General features: G+C 40.9%; 2 protein-coding genes and 1 non-coding gene across 6 annotated transcripts in view; 2 read left to right on the top strand and 1 right to left on the bottom strand.

The window, feature by feature from the left end:
* Window positions 1–1,091: 1,091 nt before the first annotated feature.
* Window positions 1,092–1,164, bottom strand: trnat-ugu (transfer RNA threonine (anticodon UGU)). The gene has a single exon. It is a non-coding gene; the product is annotated as a tRNA-Thr (tRNA).
* A 134-nt stretch (window positions 1,165–1,298) lies between these two features.
* Window positions 1,299–6,171, top strand: LOC132985237 (cholesterol 24-hydroxylase-like). Its single transcript, XM_061052509.1, has 15 exons — window positions 1,299–1,512; window positions 1,615–1,692; window positions 2,021–2,102; window positions 2,383–2,456; window positions 2,794–2,880; window positions 3,056–3,194; window positions 3,337–3,447; window positions 3,534–3,696; window positions 4,022–4,087; window positions 4,489–4,561; window positions 4,658–4,742; window positions 4,968–5,078; window positions 5,250–5,338; window positions 5,466–5,532; window positions 5,615–6,171. Exons 1-15 carry the CDS (start codon window positions 1,364–1,366, stop codon window positions 5,777–5,779), a joined length of 1,539 nt encoding a protein of 512 aa, XP_060908492.1. The 5' UTR covers window positions 1,299–1,363; the 3' UTR covers window positions 5,780–6,171.
* A 2,241-nt stretch (window positions 6,172–8,412) lies between these two features.
* Window positions 8,413–14,641, top strand: part of ccdc85cb (coiled-coil domain containing 85C, b) — a 44,517-nt gene continuing 38,288 nt past the window's right edge. For 2 of the 4 annotated variants that reach the window (XM_061052514.1, XM_061052510.1), the window contains exon 1: window positions 8,417–9,961. In XM_061052514.1, coding sequence (XP_060908497.1) covers window positions 9,250–9,961 — 712 coding nt within the window. In that variant the 5' untranslated portion in view covers window positions 8,417–9,249. Of the gene's footprint in view, window positions 9,962–14,641 lie in introns of all 4 variants that reach the window. The other 2 variants (XM_061052511.1, XM_061052513.1) reach the window with 2 other exon arrangements.

The raw sequence follows: 14,641 nt of genomic DNA, 5'->3' as shown, positions 1-14,641 counted from the left end.
TATTTATTATTTAACTCCAAAAGTGTCTTGACTTAACAAATACTTCTAATACTATTTCAATACTTTGGACCACAATTTTCTTGGGTGGGACTCGTGGCCGTAACCAGCTGAGATCACCTGGACCTGGAAGTCTGGACCTTGGTAATTAAAAATTATTTTTAAAACAGAAATCTGTATCAATGATTGTAAATTTCCCGCCCATACGATCTGCATTTAAGACCAATGAACTAGTAGGTGACCGATCTCCCTCAGTCTGCACCCCTACATATTGCAGGAGTGTACACTCAGCAGGTGACCAGAGAGAGAAAGAAAGAGAGAAAAAAGAGAGAGATGTACATTTTTAAGTTTATTTAAATTCACAAAACTTCAAATAATGTTCTTTTCTTTTTTAGCAGCAGCTGCATGCTGCAATGTGATTCTGCTCTCTCTTGCTGTGTCTTGAAAACAACGACAACGGAGACAAAAGTGAAACTTTTTAAAGACACAGCTTAAGAAACTCTGCAAGACTAGAATGATGCAAAAACACAACAACTCGCCAGTCCATATTAATGTGTTGCAATGAGTGCATTCATCATTGTGTGAACATGTGTCTGATGAACAAAAATGAGATTTGAAAAAAACAACTAAAAATGATGAAAATATTAGATTATAAACAAAATATTGTACAGTAAAAGCGGGGATTGGTGCATAAAATTGATTAGAATGCAGGATAGAAATGTTTGGTGCTTCAAATGTTACAGTTATAAATACGAGGTAAATGTGTATGAGTTTGTGTGGTTGCATTTGAAGACACCATTTTTAGTCATTTATTTTGCACACCTGAAATGCCTTAAATACAATACATAAGAGAAAAAAAGTCTGGACCTCACTATTTTCTAAACCCTGGTTATGGACCTGGTGGGACTGACATGATTCATGAACAAGAAATTAAAGAAAAATCTGCATCCAAAATGTTTTTCTTTGAAGTTCCGGTTGGAACAAATGTCAAGCTAATGTAGAAAGGTAATAACGCCACCGGCATAAACCGAACCCATGAAACAAAACAGGTTAATCGGGACGGTAAATATAAATTCTGAAAACGATTCACACGCAGGCCCCAGCGAGGATCGAACTCGCGACCCCTGGTTTACAAGACCAGTGCTCTAACCACTGAGCTATGGAGCCTGTCACAGCACCATCAGAGTTCAATCACAACTTGACAATACATTTACAACCTGTATTTCACAAGAGTACTGACATAGTTACTGTACCTGAGCACGTTAGAGCTCGTTAACGACCGTCAGACTGTCTCACTCACTCACTTCACAGTCACTCACAGACCGACCGGTTCAGCATTACGGTCTGTGGGAGTTCACGTCTCAAAATGGCGATTTTTCACCTAATTCTGGGCTGGACTGCCCAATTGTTTATGTTTCTGCTCGTTCTGGTTTTAATTGCGTTTCTTGGCTACTGCTTGTATTTAAAACACATTCATGACAAATATGACCACATACCTGGACCACCGAGAGACAAGTAAGTGACATTGGTTGTTTTCCACTTGACACGAAAACCTTACTCGATATCTTGTCACCTAAGCAAGCTAAAGTTACCTGACATTATTTTGTTTCCTCACAGTTTCATTCTTGGACATTCCCCATCGCTTTTGAAAGTCATGAATGCTGGCACAAACACGCACGATCTGTTTTTGGAATGGTAAGCAAAAGGCAAATGAAGTCTTAATAATTAGTACCTAATATTTACAGTCTGTGGTCTTTGCCGAACAACATTGCATAATTCATGACAGCCTTTGACACACAAACTTTACAATGCCAACGAAATGTGACCCCCTACAGGCTGTTATAAGCTACTGCTATTTTATACCGTGATTGTAAGACGAGTCTCACACTTTGAACATTTCACACACAAGGCAACATAGTGTGCTTTTAAGTGACACATGTGTTTAAGCTGACGTTTTTAACTATCTATCTATTGTATATCAAATATGTTATTTCGGTTCAGACTTATAATACAGATGTTATAGGTCCAAGACATATGGGCCTGTTTGCAAGATAAATGCTCTGCATTACATCCTTCTCCTTGTGACCTGTCCAGAGACAACAAAGGTAATCCCTCATTACTAGAGAATAGATTGAATCTGTGGATAAGAATTTCATGACCTTCCCTGATACTGCATTGAATCACCACGCCTTGTAGTAGCCTAGTATTTGTTTAACCGTCCATTTCATTGCGCAATAAACAGTGTCAAAGTTTATTAAACCTGCTTTTTGTATCCTGTATAAATGAAAGGCCCTCTACATTTGCTTTTGTTAAATGTATAAGTATACGCTCTGAAATATTTGCATTAAAACAACTGTGTCTCCTATTTCATTGGATTTGTTTTAGGAAGTCCTGATGTCCCCAAAGTACCCCAAGGACAAATTCCTCTACAAGAGACTCTTTTCCATGTTTAGTCAAAGGTATCAGACTAGATTAACTTTGAATACTGTGTTCATCTAAAGCATGTACAGATACTGTTTCAATTACAACATTCATGTCAAAGTGGCCAAGGAACAAGTGAGCAATACTTAAATAGAAGGACCTCTTGCTTGTAATATTGACATTTTGTTTAGTTTTCAACTTCCGGACCGCTCGGTGGAAACGGGGCTTTAATATACAGCATCATATAATGAGAGTCATCTCGGCACCCTTTAGTAGTTTCAGTAAACTCATGGAACCACTACAATGACTTTGTTGGTTCACTTACCTTTTTTTTTGTTATTTCAATTTGTGTTGTGTTCACTGTCCCTCTTAAAGGTTTCTAGGTAATGGCCTGATAACAGCACAGGACCATGAACTGTGGTATAAACAGCGCCGGATCATGGACCCTGCATTCAGCAGCTTGTGAGCTTTTAATAATCACACTATTTGCTTGACCTTTGAAATACATTGTTGGTTCAGAATGCTTGTTTTCTTTTTTCCTTTGTTTAACATTGTACACTAAAATAAAAACCTGTGCAGCTTTGCAGATATGTACTGGATATTGTAGTGCACTTTCTAAAGGTACCATTATTTCCAGGTATCTGAGAGGTCTCATGGGCACCTTCAATGAGAGGGCAGAGAAACTGATGACGACACTTACGGATTGTGCTGAAAAGAAAACCGAGGCCAACATGCTACAACTAGTCAACTGTGTTACTCTTGATGTTATCGCAAAGGTATTTTTCCAAATTCTGTTTCACAGCTTACAAAGCAGTAGCCCCAATTTTTTTTTTTGGAAACACACCAAAAAAAGTTTTGAAAGATTTAAAATTCAAGCTGTAGCGCTATTAGTATGTTTGTTTTCTTGTTCATTCTTAGGTTGCTTTCGGCGTGGAGTTAGACCTGCTGCAGAATAGTTCTCTTTTCCCAAAAGCCATCGAGACATGCCTTAAAGGGATGGTATACTACGTGAGAGACTCATTCTTTGAGGTATGAAGAGTTTGATGGAGAATAATGGCAATGATGAAAACTGTTAAGAAAAAAAGTTACACACAGTTAAAATCTTGAAATTCTAGTACAAGCCAAAGAACCGCCCATTCATCAATGAAGTGAGGGAAGCTTGCTGCCTGCTGCGATCTACTGGAGCCAAGTGGATCAATGAGAGAAAGACTGCCATGAAAAACGGCGAAGAAGTCCCCAAGGATATCCTCACGCAAATCATCAAATCTGCTGGCAAAGGTTACGATCCCTTAGGTTCAGATTCAATGGCGTCAGATAGGAGGACATGTTTGGTAACTAGGCCATAGCAGGAAAGAGGTCAAATGCAAGTGTCGCTATCTCGACATCACTATTTATTTTCATTGTTGTGAGATTTGCAGTACAGATATGGAATAGTAAGCCTCTACCTGTTGAGTCATTTAAACATTATATAACTAGGGTAAAGCAAGTCAGTAACTATGCATGTTTGGCATCAGTGTTAATGATTATCTTTTTATCATTGATTTTATATTAAGTTGAATAGAATACTGTTTACTCGCATAATTGTATTTTCTGAATAATACAGAGGACAGCATGACAACAGAAGATGAGGAGTTAATGTTGGACAACTTTGTGACATTTTTCATTGCTGGTGAGTATTTTTATTCCTTTGTGTGTGTAGTGTATTAAATTAAGCTTGTGACTTCCTTTATTCAACCAAATAAGGCTAATTATTTAAGGGAAAATCCATCTGTAATTTCATGAAAACCTATTCAGTCATAGAGTGGTGATATTTGTTATTCATCATTATATGATACTTTACTTTAAAATTTAAACACTCGTGTATTTATATTTTTTAAAGGTTTTTGACCTTTATACAGGTGCCCCTAAAGACTCATATATTGACAGTTTTCACTGTGATTGAAACAACCACAGGGCACTCTTTGGTATTAGCTTGTTTGAAATGTACTCTACAAAGGGAAATGGGTTATTTTGGATTCAGTAGAACATGGTCTTTGTAAAGCTGTTCATTTGCCATCTTGTACTTTTTAGGGCAAGAAACAACGGCCAATCAACTCGCTTTTTGCATCATGGAGCTTGGAAGACAGCCCGATATCCTGGAGAAGTAAGACCTATTAAAAAAAAGAGTATCTAAAATATCAAAATATCTAACTACTGAACAGTGGCTTATTCAGTTGTTTTGTTTTATTCTCCCCCTTAGAGTGAAGAAAGAGGTGGATGATGTCATCGGGATGAAACAGGAAGTTAGTTACGACGATCTTGGAAAACTGGTTTACCTTTCCCAGGTGCATATCATGAAGGGTCATCATGACTCAGCTCTTTTGTAGGACTGCATTATGATGTTGTGAATTCTTTGTGCAGCCTCTACAAACTCAATGTTAGGGCCAATTCCATCTATAGATGTTAAACCAGGGTTATTCACATGCCTTTTTCTTTTAAATTCTGTTGTATCCGTTTTGTTTTTGAAGTGAAACACGAGATTTGGACCTCACACTGTAACTTTTCCCCAGGTTCTCAAAGAGACTCTGAGGCTTTACCCAACAGCTCCAGGCACATCACGTGACATACTGGAAGATATGGTCATCGACGGTGTCCACATACCCGCAGGAGTCACACTTTTTGTGAGTCATCCAGTTGGCTTGACTTCCTAAAACAGGAAATGTTAGCAGAACAGAAAAAATTTTGTATAGTGCGATTCCCCCTTTATTCGTAAAGGACACCTATCACTTGAAAACACATGACCAAAATGTTTTGATAAACATAAACAGTAATCATTTATTGAAATGTTACAGTTAAGCTCCTACACTTGCGGGAGAATGGATCAATTCTTCAAGGACCCGCTTAAATTTGACCCAGAAAGATTTCACCCAGATTCTCCAAAGTAAGTAACGCACAACTTTTATATAATTAAGTTTTATTTTTTTGGGTCAACATGTTTGGACATTGACCCAGATGGATAAAATAAGTAGTACATATTAAACTGGGCTGTCTCTTATCTCTCTTTTAAGGCCCTATTACTGCTACTACCCCTTTGCCCTCGGCCCGCGATCCTGCTTGGGACAGAACTTTGCTCAGGTAATTGACGGTCATAATTAAGCAACACAAACATACTTGAAAACGTAATGTATTTATTTGATGGCTTGTTGGGTGATTACAGATGGAGGCTAAAGTGGTGATGGCCAAGCTACTCCAGAGGTTTGACTTCACCCTGAAGCCGGGGCAGTCCTTTGACATCGTGGACTTTGGCACGCTCAGGCCAAAAAGTGGAGTGGTGTGCTCCATCAAATACAGGGATTATAAGAATGAAATAGGCAAACAATAGTTTAACATGGGGATAAATCATATTAGTTTACGTGGTGAAAACTGGGTTGTTGGTTTGCTTTTACTAATGTCGCGATTGCGGCTCTGTGACAAAAGCCCTTAATGCTAAAAAGTGTTTAAACACTCTTCCTATACTTAATACTTCTTTATGCAGATGAAATAGAATCTGAGATGCTGAACAGGTTATTAACTTTTATGATGATTATTTTGTGTGAAAGGATGACAATATTGGAAACTTTTTATTTACTGTAACAATATAATTAGCCCTTATTTCTTATACCTTTAACCACTGAGGGTCCAAACCGCTTTATTTACCTGTAATACTGATGTATATCAAATGTATAATGTATAATAAAAACTACAAAATAGCATTTTATCAAATTATCAACATTTGAGCCAAAGGAACTGTAGTGTGTGGGCTGTATTCATTCTTTGCCTGCTGAGACAAAATGGCTCCAAGGCTGATGGAGGCTTCAACAGACAGCCAGATAAACCTACCAATGTCTGGAAAGGTAGAATTATCCAAAAAAGGCCTGTTTTACCGCCACAAAAATATATGTTCCAGTGTTCAACCAGCAGAGGTAAGATCCAAAGGCCACAGGTGAGCTCCTTTTGTCATATCAGGGCTTCCTCACAGCAGACTTCAGGGCAAAGAGAGGATCCTCATGGGGCAGATCATTTAAAAAACACAGCTATTGGAACCCACCCAAGTAATTAACGTACCTTCGAGATAGAGGGTGTTTTATTTCACTTTTCCATCAAAATGTTCTAACTTAGCAAATATTAGGCTATGTCATCTAGCACATCAAGAAGTACATAACACCTGTTTCCCCGCCTCCTGTTTTCAATGACGCCAATGTGCCCCCACTGAGGATGCTGAGATCCTGCAGAGAGAGTGTGAGCAGGAGGGATCAGCTGGTGGAGCTGCAGTATTGACCGCCCTCTACTTCTGCTAACCAAAACATACATTCAACTTGCTGTTAAAATGTCAAAGATCCCTCAGGTCCGCACAGTCCAACTGAAGCGTGCACTCACAGTTATGGAAAGTTCAATATAGCACCTAAGGGGCGCATTTGTCAACATGAGATGTAAGTCATGCCCTAATACCCCTTTTTAAAGCATGAATTAACAAAAGTGGACTTAAAAAAACAAACAAACAAACACATAAATCATCATAAAAATAAATAACTAAAACGAATGAAACTATGTTTGTAAAAAATTTACTTGTTGAGTATTTTTATTTGGAAGTTTGTCCCATCTGTTAACATGGAGGAGGCAGGCTTTGTGTCCTTCACTGCAGACAGAGAGTATTGGGAGCTCAAAATGTTTTGGCTTCAATTTTGGTGAGATGTCATGTTGTCCATCTTTTTATAAAGTCTGTGATCTTAATGGGGATATCCAGTTATTGTGTATGCTCTACTGGGAACCCTCCAGTGCCTCAAAGATAAATGGTAAATGAACTGGCACTAACACAATTTTTAAAAACATTTATTTGATGTAAATTTGATGAAATTAAATATAACCATGAGACTTAATAACATACCTTTGTACCCTGCACCCAGCTTATGTGACACAAAGTAAAAACAGATTTTGGACAAAAATTAAAAGCACTTTTAAGGTGTCTCTGAACCCCAAAGTGGAACTTGAGAACCATGTCCTATCCTAAAGTGGTGATGGTCAAGTTGCTCTAGAGGTTTGACTTCACCCTTTATACCGAGACAGACCTTTGAAATAATGGACTTCGGCACGCTCAGACCAATGAGTGGAGTAGTGTGCTCTATACACAGGGATAATAAGTAATAAACAAATACAGAAAGTAACATAACACAAAGCAAAATCACCATAGCCATAAATAAAAAAGTTGGGTTGTTGGTTTGCTCTGATTAAATTAAAAATGACTGCTGTGCACTAAAAGCTTTTTTAATGCGTCAATGTTTTTGATTTGTGTGTGTGAAGGATTGCAGATTTTTTTTTTTCAAATAATAGTATCATTAGCAATGGTCATGTTCAAGTGAACATTAGCAATGTGTTATTCTTTTTCCATAGCCTACCTACTTCACACCTTGTTTTGTATCTCGAATACTATTATAGAAATTCAGAAACATCTTTACTAAATGAATAAATGGTTTATTGTATCTGTTTCATATATATATTTTTGTAAATGTGGAGTAAAGGTTTTTTTGTTCATATTATTGTACACTAAATAAACATTTTAATGCTTCAATGCCCGGCTAACTAGTTTCATTGCATAATGTTTATTGTACAGTGATAACTCAAACTGTGAGTGTGTTGTGCTATTGCTGACTGTGTACCCATGAGGGCGCTATGACATTGCCGATAATTCTCAAAAGCACCTGTTAAAGTGAAATTCTCTGAGGATTAAAACTAGCAAATTGTTACTCATTTAAACTTCTCTTTAGACGTTTTTTTGTTTATTCTTTGTATTCATTAATCTCAGTTCCATTAAAGTTAGGATAATAAGCAGTTAATGAAATTGTTGTTTGAGTCTGAGGCTAAACAGGGAAATTTAGGCTACCGGTATGACTAACAAGGTCGAAATTCACAATGAAGCTTAAACTGAAATGAACGCTTGTTAAAAATATCTGTAGTGCTCAGTTTAAAATAATAATAATAATAATAATACAATATGTTTGCGTAAGTGGTGAACTTGTGTTACTGTTCCTTTAAGAGGGCTGAGACTTCACTACACTTCTCATCTACCTGCTGCCCACTCCGCTCCCGCGTCTTGATTGGCCGCCTTGGCCGAAATCCTCTTGAATGATTTCAAACCCGAGTGTTTGGACGGGAAGGAGGGGGGTCGGCTGCTAATTCCGAACTGGCTGGCTGGAAGCGCTTTCAATCCTCCGTCCACCAACAACAGCACCTCAGTAAAGAGGCTTATCCGAGCAGGGTTGTTGAAAGGCTTTGGGGAAACGCGTTCAGGAGAGCATCGCCGGGTTGGACAGTGGGCTTTTTAAGGTGTCTTGTTTACGCTTTTTTTTTTAAATTTTCTTCTTGTTGCTCATATGATCTTTTATCCAGCACTTGTGTGTTTTTACTAGTGTTTCTGTGTACCATCATTTGAATGGAGCGATGTCCAGTGGAGTCGGTGCACATTGCAATGGGACGCGGTTTGTTGTGCTGACATGACTATCAGACAGGACCTGATTGAGAATCTCTGGTAATCGATTTAAAATCATGTGTGTTCTGGTTTGACGGAATGTAAATATTTGCATTTTTTGGGAGATTCATATAGGATTTTTCGAGGGCATTCAGTTCATGCACGGGCTGCCATAGCATCACACTATTTTCATTTTCTTTACGGCCTGTTGAAGCGGAGGGCAAAGAGATACTTTCATATTTTGGACAATGTGTTTCCACACAATTCCGCAACTAAGGCTTGGGTAGCTTTGACCGTCATTTTTCGAGCCACCCTTTTTAAAGATCTGAGACTTAAAGCCAAGACAAGTCATGGCTAAAAATCCATCCGAGGGACAGAAGGATGAGCTGAGCCAGCTGACGGACGAGGAGCTGCTCCGGTGCAGCAAAGAGGAGCTGGTCCGGAGGTTAAGGAGGGTGGACGGTGAGAAGATGAACTTGATGATCGAGCATGGCAACATGATGAAAGACATCAACCGGCGGCTGCAGGTGCACCTGCACGAAATCCGAAGCCTGAAGGAGATCAACCAGAAGCTGCAGGACGACAACCAAGAGCTCCGAGAGCTGTGCTGCTTCCTGGATGACGACCGACAAAAGGGCAAGAAGCTGTCCCGGGAGTGGCAGCGCTTCGGCCGGTACACGGCCAGTGCCATGTGGAAGGAGGTGGGGACCTACATGATGAAGCTGAAGGAGCTGGAGGCCAACCAGGACACCGTGTTGAGGGAGAACTCTGAGCTGAAGGAGATTATCCTCATGCTGGACGAGGAGAGGAACGGAGCAGGCTCCAGAAGCTCCATAGACAGTCAGTCCAGTTTAACCAACCTGAACGGGGGCACCGGCACGGTCCGGGATGTTGGAGACGGTAGTAGCACGTCCAGCACAGGTAGTGCTGGCAGCCCCGACCACCACAACCACATACACAAGCCCAGCACAGAGAACGGTAAGATGGGCCCCACCATGAGGAGGTCCATGGATGACCTGTCAGCACCTCACCATCATAGGAGCATCCCCAATGGACTTAATGGTGAGTAGACACACTCACACATTCTGCATGCAGACTAAACACAGGGCCATCTATGCCTCTCCTAGAGTCCAACCAATCAGGCAAAGGATTAGTTTGAAAAGAAAAGTTGTTTTGCCTTGTTACCTTACAGTGAACATTGATTTATTTAGTTTATATTTTAATGTTTGGGTCCAGAATACTCTTGGGAGCTTAGATGACTGACTAAAGGTTACCCCAATTTGAGGCACTTGTGGGCTAGTGGTTAGTTTGCGAACTCCACATGTACAGAGGATGTTTCCCTCAAAGGGTCGGCCTGGGTTCAAGTCTGACCGGTGGCGCTTTCTTATCTCAATAACAGCATTAAAAGCTAGAATGTAAAATAAATTGTTACCCGAGTTTGAGAGGAAACAAGGTTATCATTCTTTTGACTCCTCTTGAAATTATAGTTTCAAAAAATATACATTTCTATGTAGTTGAGCTTTAAAAATACACAACTGCCACTGACCTTGTACACCCTTCTTCTTGGTTTCAATGTTAATAGATGATACAGTTAGCATGTGTTGCATGGTTACCATGTGCATGTGGTCGCACCGACAACATATGCTGATCAAAAACGCTGTGAAGGATTATCATGGGGGGTCTGGGCTTAACCCCACTGTAAGTCTTGATTGGGGTGATTATAACGCAGACACACAGACACATGCACACACTGCATCCTTAAGTGGCCTTTTCAGTCCCACGCAACCCCATCATTTCAATCTGCACTGATTTAGGTCACTGCACTTGTGGTCCTTAAGAAAGAGGACTTATCTAAATAGCTTTTAAAGGAGGGGGCTCTAGCAAATTGATTTTTTTGGGGGGTTGGTGGCTGATAATCGTCGTCGTCCTTGGTTTGTGGAAGAGCTCTCATGTCTGCTGGAGGCCCGTTTGAAATGCATGGCGTGGGACCAGAAATCAATGTCCCTGTTTTAAGACCTAAATACACGGCTGAAAGCTCCAAGCCGGATGAAAAAGCCCTGATGGAACAGGAGGACACTAAGCCTTGTTTAGCCAGGACACTGGCTGAAAACTTGCCATGATCTGTTTGGCATGGAAAATAAATTCTGTTTCATATCGGGGGAAAAAATGTCCCATCCCATTGAAACTTTATTTTCTTTTATTCCACCCTGATTTATGTCAGGAGAAGGAGCTGCATAAAGCCAGCTGCTACAAATCAGATTAACACAGGTCACTTATTATTCACTGGACATGCCTGAAGTTGTGGATTCAAATCCGTGAAGGTAACACATGCTCAAGGATGCATTGAGGGACATCTGAGAGAATCCAGAAACAAATACATACACACACACACATGCACACTCTTAGGCTGTGTTTGGCTGTCATTACATAACAATGTTGTGTCTGCAGTGGCCAGCACCTCTCTAAACTGCTGTTATGCTGGATATGTGTGACATTGTGTGCCCCGGAGGCCCTGGCTCAGTGTGTTCATCATTGTCAATGATGTGCAAGATACACATAAAGATACACACATGACACAGCTAGCATGGGAAAACCCCAGTCTAAATGATTGCATTGTTAAAACCAATGCATTGCTAATGAGGTCGCTGCTATCTTATCCCAAACATAGATGATTATCAGAAATCTTTCTGGATTTAGATAATTGGAAAACAACTTCATGCGTGAAGAAAAACAGAGCTACTGTTTAGATGGTGTTGTGAAATAACTCAAGAGGGCGATCAATAAACACTACAACAAAGCAATTACTACATTGATTCAAATCTACTATTACACAAGTTGGATGGATGCACCCAGAGGTAGTGTTTCATCCTTTCTTTTAATCAATACATCTTGAAAACATTTTTAGATTTACAATTTAATTTCCTGAAGTTTGACTAGAGCTTCCACAGGCCTGATGATTTCTTTATTTTTTAAACAGCATTGCTTCGTTCATTTGGCTGCTTGAAACTCGAGTGGGGTGACCATGTTGTGAGGTCAGATGTGCTCGCGGTGTGCGGTCTGCAGAGTCACTTTATTTGATGCTGTGTAAATGCCAGTGGCTCCCCTGGGCATTTAGGAGACAAGCTTGAGGATCGCCGCACAAGTGCTAAATGAACAGCATCTGTCAGGTTGCCAGACGCACACACATGGGAGGAAGAGGATGAAATGCCGTAGTCCTATGAGTAAAACCAACCGGTATAGAGGCTCCAGGTTTTTCAATTCGATGCCAATTTTGATAGTTGTTCATATTGTTTGTGAAAGTACATCTAGAAGTGAGTCTCTTAAGGGGGAAAAGAGGCACTGGGGGAACAGGGTATGAAAGGGGGGCCCAGCAAAGGTCTTTCAATAGGTTTTGATGGTGTTGGGGGAGTGGCTGAGCGAGGGTAAGGGGTTGGCTGGGACGCCTGGGGGAGGAGCAGTGGGGGACTGTTGGAGGGCATATTGCGCTCCAAGGAGGCTGGGTTTCAGAGACATCCTGCTGTCTGCTTAATTGAATTTCTTGTGCGTTGACACGGCTGACAACCTCCCCCAATCCTCTTCCTTTGGGGACACAAGCTGTGTGTGTGCATATTAACTTGGACTGTGTGTGTGTGTGTGTGTGTGTGTGTGTGTGTGTGTGTGTGTGTGTGTGTGTGTGTGTGTGTGTGTGTGTGTGCGTGTGTGTGCGTGCGCGTGCGCGTGCGTGTGCGCAGACTGAAGGCTTCTGTTAAAAAATAAATAAAACAGAGAGAGAGAGAGAGAGAACAGCAGGGTCTACATTAAATAGCACGGTTTCATAACCTTTAGTGTTGACTCCTATTTCTGGACTTCTCCACGTCTGCCTTCTCTTTAGGTGGTCTGGAACCCAATTCCAGTCGAAGACCCCCTGAAACCTGATGCTGTCACCGAGAGCATGCATTAGGATCCCCTACAGAGCTTCACTGACTCAGCATAGCTCTATGAGATTAAGACAAAGTGGCCAAGCGAGACCCTAAAGTGCTGCCTTGACACTGTCCAGATAAACTGATAAAGATCCTCGATAATGCTTGTTGACCTGAAGCGGACCCTCATTCATGCTCCTGGCCTTGTAGCTGCCAAATGGCTTTATAGGAAGAGTGTTCCTAACTCAGCAGGTAAAGGGACTCTAAAAAAGCCAGAGAAGGAGGTTTCTTATGCTTGAACAGAGAGAGAGGGAGAGAGTGGTTATCCAACTGTGGCTAACTCCAACATGTTGTGCTACTTTTTCCCCAGTTGAAAGAGTAGCAGGGGGATTTATTTTTCTAATAGACGCTTAAGAAAGTTGTCCTTGCACATGGTGTTACCAATTTAATAAACAACTTTCTGTTTCAACCAATGGAGGCTGACAGCTTTGATACCCTTGTTGATTTGAGTTAGGTCAGCGCATGCACATGGGGAGACACATGTAGCCTACACGAATGCATGGAAAAGTGAAACCTGCGTTAAATAAATCATTGATTCACTAAATGGATTTCAGTCCAGCTATGCAGGGAAAACTGAGGCTAGTTCTAGCTCATGGAAGCAGCCCTGGTGGGCCCATCTTTCACTTTCACACGAACTGGTGTGTTTGCTTTTCCACGTGTGTGCCTCAGGCCAGTGAGATGTTAGTTCAACACAACTTCTGTTGACTGATGGACACGGCACACCAAAACAGAGGACCTTCATTAATGAAGAGATAACAGTGGACTTTTCCTCCCCTCCCTTCTGTAATAGTTAAAGTACAGCATTAAAAAAAAAAGTGACTAAATTCTGACCTACAAATTCACGATGTCCTCCAAGCTATGTTGACAGTACGTGTGTGTGTGTGTGTGTGTGTGTGTGTGTGTGTGTGTGTGTGTGTGTGTGTGTGTGTGTGTGTGTGTGTGTGTGTGTGTGTGTGTGTGTGTGTGTGTGTGTGTGTGTGTGTGTGTGTGTGTGTGTGTGTGTGTGTGTGTGTGTGTGTGTGTGTGTGTGTGTGTGTGTGTGTGTGTGTGTGTGTGTGTGTGTGTGTGTGTGTGTGTGTGTGTGTGTGTGTGTGTGTGTGTGTGTGTGTGTGTGTGTGTGTGTGTGTGTGTGTGTGTGTGTGTGTGTGTGTGTGTGTGTGTGTGTGTGTGTGTGTGTGTGTGTGTGTGTGTGTGTGTGTGTGTGTGGTCTTCATAGAGCAGAGGACAGACTCATCCTCCTATAGAATAACACCAAAACATGGCAGCACTTTTTTTTAACGATTTGCACTGGCATTTTCACAAACTCTTAGAGTATTTTAAATTTCAAATTTACCATCATTCTTTCCATGTTGCACACATTATGGCACGGAAAGAATTGAAGGACGCTGATGAAGCTGCTCTACTGCTACTAGTACGTCTGGTCCGGCTTGTTTTCTGAGCTGTTAGCTCCTTTGCTTAAGTAGCTCACCACCTTGCTCTGTTAGTTCCCACTGCATCACTAATCCCATAGAACCAAATATTCTGCAGTGAAGAATGTCAGTGTGGCCCTTAACACTTCACTATCATAAATCTGTCTCTATAGCCACGCATGGCTCTCAGAAACCAGTCAGATAGGTCACTGATTCACCAGGGATTAAGTACCATCAAACTTTCAACGCAATGAATTCAGTTGAAGATGATTCATGTTTTTGTTTCCACATAAAAGAGACAGCTTACTCAGGCCCTTTACTTGTCTGACTCTGGTGAATTCTGTCTTTACTCTGTTGAGTCACCCGGTAAACCT

This window comes from Labrus mixtus, chromosome 12, assembly GCF_963584025.1.
Source record: "Labrus mixtus chromosome 12, fLabMix1.1, whole genome shotgun sequence".
In the NCBI taxonomy this organism is placed as follows: domain Eukaryota; kingdom Metazoa; phylum Chordata; class Actinopteri; order Labriformes; family Labridae; genus Labrus; species Labrus mixtus.
Note: the sequence above shows the minus strand (reverse complement) of the source record. Positions and strands in the feature narration are given on the sequence as shown.

What these genes read in the sequence shown, in the direction of transcription:
- LOC132985237 (XM_061052509.1), top strand. Translation starts at nt 1,364, where the DNA reads ATGGCGATTTTTCACCTAATTCTGGGCTGGACTGCCCAATTGTTTATG. An exon ending in CATCAAATCTGCTGGCAAAG is followed by an intron (nt 3,697 to 4,021) that starts GTTACGATCCCT and finishes TGAATAATACAG; the next exon opens with AGGACAGCATGACAACAGAA. An exon ending in TGGGACAGAACTTTGCTCAG is followed by an intron (nt 5,533 to 5,614) that starts GTAATTGACGGT and finishes GGGTGATTACAG; the next exon opens with ATGGAGGCTAAAGTGGTGAT.